The sequence below is a fragment of the Carlito syrichta genome, unplaced genomic scaffold (genome assembly GCF_000164805.1).
Source record: "Carlito syrichta isolate Samal-C Ts95f unplaced genomic scaffold, Tarsius_syrichta-2.0.1 Scaffold303074, whole genome shotgun sequence".
In the NCBI taxonomy this organism is placed as follows: Eukaryota; Metazoa; Chordata; class Mammalia; order Primates; family Tarsiidae; genus Carlito; species Carlito syrichta.
Genome location: NW_007247170.1, coordinates 505,468 through 509,147, shown reverse-complemented (window position 1 = coordinate 509,147; position 3,680 = coordinate 505,468). Strand labels below are relative to the sequence as shown.

General features: G+C 58.0%; 1 protein-coding gene across 1 annotated transcript in view; it reads left to right on the top strand.

The window, feature by feature from the left end:
• The first annotated feature begins 795 nt into the window (after positions 1–795).
• TAF1C (TATA-box binding protein associated factor, RNA polymerase I subunit C) overlaps positions 796–3,680 on the top strand; it is a 6,375-nt gene continuing 3,490 nt past the window's right edge. Inside the window, 8 exon segments of the mRNA XM_021712108.1 lie at positions 796–933; positions 1,882–1,963; positions 2,118–2,215; positions 2,289–2,378; positions 2,469–2,542; positions 3,012–3,250; positions 3,390–3,506; positions 3,582–3,680. The exon segment at positions 3,582–3,680 is cut by the window's right edge and continues 20 nt beyond it. Of these exon segments, the coding sequence (XP_021567783.1) occupies positions 796–933; positions 1,882–1,963; positions 2,118–2,215; positions 2,289–2,378; positions 2,469–2,542; positions 3,012–3,250; positions 3,390–3,506; positions 3,582–3,680 (937 nt within the window).

Sequence of the window (3,680 nt, the reverse complement as noted above, 5' to 3'; positions counted from 1 at the left end):
TCTGGAAGCTACAAGTTGTTGGACTTGAGCCTTCACCCCTTCCTGAGCCTTGGTTTCCTCGCTTCAGAGTAGGGCAGCAACAGAAGAGGAAAGCTTTTAGCGCCACGTCTGGCAGGTGCTTGTGCTTGGCGAGTGAGTGCTGCTATGCTTCTTGCTGCTGTTACTTTTGTTTATCAAAAAAGAGAGATGACCTGACTGCTTGTACTTCTAGAAGACTGTGTGTGCCAAAGCCTGTGATGTCCATTGACTTATACTCACCACATAGTACGCTTGCTGGGAGCCACTGGGTGAGCCAGGCGCAGCCCTGGTTGTGGAGGGGCGCAAGTCTTGGGAGTGTCATCTCTAAGTGTGCAGTCAACACGTGCGTACTGCAAGAGAAGCTGACCTCGCCACCTATCTGACTTCACCCTCCCCGGTCCTTGTTTACTCCATGGCCTCCAAGTTGTTTCTTGGGCTCATTCCTGCCCCAAGACTTTTGCCCTGCTGAGTGTCCTACCCAGAACCCTCTTCCCAGCTGGCGCGCAGCTCTGTCCTTCTCAAAGGTCAGGCTGTACTTGAATGCCACCTTCCTAGTGAACCTTTCTGGGCTGCCCTAGCTGAAGCCGCAGACCTGTCCCCCACCATCCCCTCCCGGGGACTGCTGGTGGGTTTAGTGTAGAGCTTGGTAGCTCCTGGCACTGGGCTGTGGATTCATTTGTTTCTTTATTTTCTTCCTCAGGGGGAGCGTCCTTTCTCAGTGCAGTGCATGTTTCCTCTAAGTATCCTGAGGCCTGTGGCATCTGTCCAGCCCCCAGGATGGACTTCCCTGGCACCCTCCGCCCCATGCTGTTTCCATCTGGCCCCCTGGGTCTGAGTGATGTCCCCGACCTATCCTTCACGTGCAACTGGAGAGACATGCTGACCCTGCTAGAATCCCAGCCCCAGAGCTCTGAGGTGAGGAGAGGAGGAGGTGCATCCTTGGTCGTTTGTCCAGGATTCATACCCACTGGCAGGGATGCAAAGCGGGTGACATTGGCACAAATCTCTCAAGACACAAGCAGAGCCAGAATCCCCTCCTGAGGGGAGTGGGGGCACCCTGCCCTCCATGGGGGTTTCCTCATAGGCTCTACATGTGCCAGGCCCCCCATCAGCCCCTGGGAAGGCAGATGAGAAATCTCCTGATTCCGCCCTCCTGGATCTGAGTGAGGCTGAGCAAGAGCCCACAGGTGAACACACCAGAGAGGAACTAACTCCAAGTGTGGCCCTAGCTTTGAGTGACCAGAGGATGCTGGGGCAGCAGTGGGGGGTTGGGGGAGGGAGGACAGACCTGCCAGGCTTCTGGTGCCTCTAACAGGCCTGGCTCCTTCCTCAGAATCCTCAGCCATCTGGAATCGAGCCTGGTGGAGGCAGCAGTATGTGCAAACAGAGACGGGGGCGGAGGGGCCCAATGGTCCCCTGCGAGCCCAGCTTGCTGCCTCTTTCGTCCCCTGAGTGTTTGAGCTAAGACATCTCAGGCCAGTGCAGCCCAGCAGAGGGAGGTTGAGCAGCCTGGGGGCTTCCAGAGGAAGTGATGTCAGGGCTCCTGGTGGGACTCAGGCCAGCCGTGACAGTGTCAGGGGCTTCCTTCTTCCAGGGCCAGCACAGGTGGGGGTCAAAACAGCCCCGGGAGTCAGGCTGCCTGTGCACATCCCAGCTCTGCTATTTTCTGACTCTGTCATCTGGGGCGAGTGACCACCTCCCTGTGCCTCAGTTTCCTTATCGGTGAAATAGCAGTGACAGTTGTGCCAGCATCGCAGGGCTGTTGTGAAGATTGAATGCACTGGCACAGCTTAGTGCTGGCCCCGTGCCTGGCCCAGGGAAGGCATGTGATGTCATGGTGTCACGTGTTTGTGTTCCCTTCAGAATAGGGCACTGCACATGACTAAGGACCTTCTGTGGGAGCCGGCGACCCCTGGACCCATCCCCCTACTGCCCCCCAGCCCCGGTAAGGGTCTCCTTTCAAATTGCTCCCCGTCCCTCTTATCCCCTACCTCCACCCTGAGACCTTCCTCTCCCTGCTGATGGCATCTGCTCCCCTGGGGCCCGTGGGTACCTCCAGTCTCCTGTGATGCCTGGTCCACCCTGTGCCCGCCCCTCAGATCCCTGGGACCCTGGCATGACCGCCCAGGACCTGCTTTTCCATGGAGGTTACCAGTATAGGAAGCGGCCCCGAGTCGTACTGGATGTCACTGAGCAGGTGAGTGGGCCCACAGAGGACAGTGCTGCCTGGCCTGGAGGCTGCACTTAGTGACCTGACCTCTCCTCCCCAGCTCAGCCGGTTCCTGTGGGATCATGGGGACATTGCCTTTGCACCCCTGGGGAAGCTGATGCTGGAGAACTTCAAACTGGAGGGAGCAACAGTGAGTAGCCCCTGGTGGCCAGGAGCAGGGATCCCACTCTCCTCAGGGTGGACCAAGGGTGTACGAGCTTGACAAGGCCTTTCCATGCAGAGTCATTCTAAGAAGAAGACAGTGGTCAGTGTGAAGAGGCTGCTGCAGGACCTCGGTGGACACCAACCCTGGGGGCAAGTGGCTCATGACAAAGCACGAGGTGGACAGGCCTAGCTGGTGATGGGAGTGTGGAAGTCCTGCTTTCCATCGCAGGGCCCCGCCGCTCTCCCCCCCCCGCACCACTCAGTCATGAGCCAGGCTTTCTTATATAGATCATCCAGCTAGGCTCAGGGGAAAAGGACATCTGAATTTGTGGACTTCATGCATGGCTACATCCAGGTGTTCAAATAGTGAATTGGGCTCTCTTTTTATTTTCTTATCGACTTTCCTCTGCCAGGCGTAATTCCTAGACAGGCTGTCTCCAAGTGACAACAACTGTCCCAGGCATGTGGGAAGCAGGGTGGGTGGTTTCCCAAAGGAAGAGATGCGAGATAGATTTTTTTTAAAGTGTCCACTGCACCTGACCTCCCTTGGGATGGGGCCCAGCTCTCCTCCCCCATCACTGCCACAGATGTGATTATCCTGCTGTCCTCTGGTCCCCAGGTGTCCCTGGGCTTACCTTAGCCACCGACAGCGTCGGTTCTCCATCCTTGGGGGCCCCATCCTGGGCAGGTCGGTGGCAAACCTCCTGACAGAGCTGCTGCATGAGGAGCTGGTGAGCCGATGGGAGCGGCTACTTCTGGACGAGGCCTACACTGGTGGTGCCCTGGTCTGGGTGCCCGGAAGGACACCTCAGGGCGGGCAGCTGGTCTACCCGGCCGGAGGCGCCCTGGACACATTGTGTATCCTTTCCTACTGGACATGAGGTCCCAGCGTGCTCCCTGGTAGAAGAGGTGCTCTCAGCGTGGTCCAGGGAAGGGTAAGGATTGGGGGGCTTGCAGCAACTCCAAGACGTGCACTGATCCTTAATGAGAGGCCTAGATTTCCAGGAAGTCAGTCTGACCCCAATCAGCAACCCCCAAGTCCTTGGGGACCCTGGATGCATCCGGCTTCGGGGACCTGTCCGGCAGGTGGTGACCTGCACTGTCCAAGGAGAAGGTAAGGCCTGTGGACACCTCCCTCCTATGCTCCCTGCTGACCTACTGCCTGGCCTTGACTCTCTCTGCCTCTCAGCTATGCTGGCTGTTCGCTCTGACTACCACTGTGCTGTATGGAAGTTCGGCAGACAGGGGCGGCCGGACCTGCTGCAGGTGCTGCAGGTGGAGAGGGGTG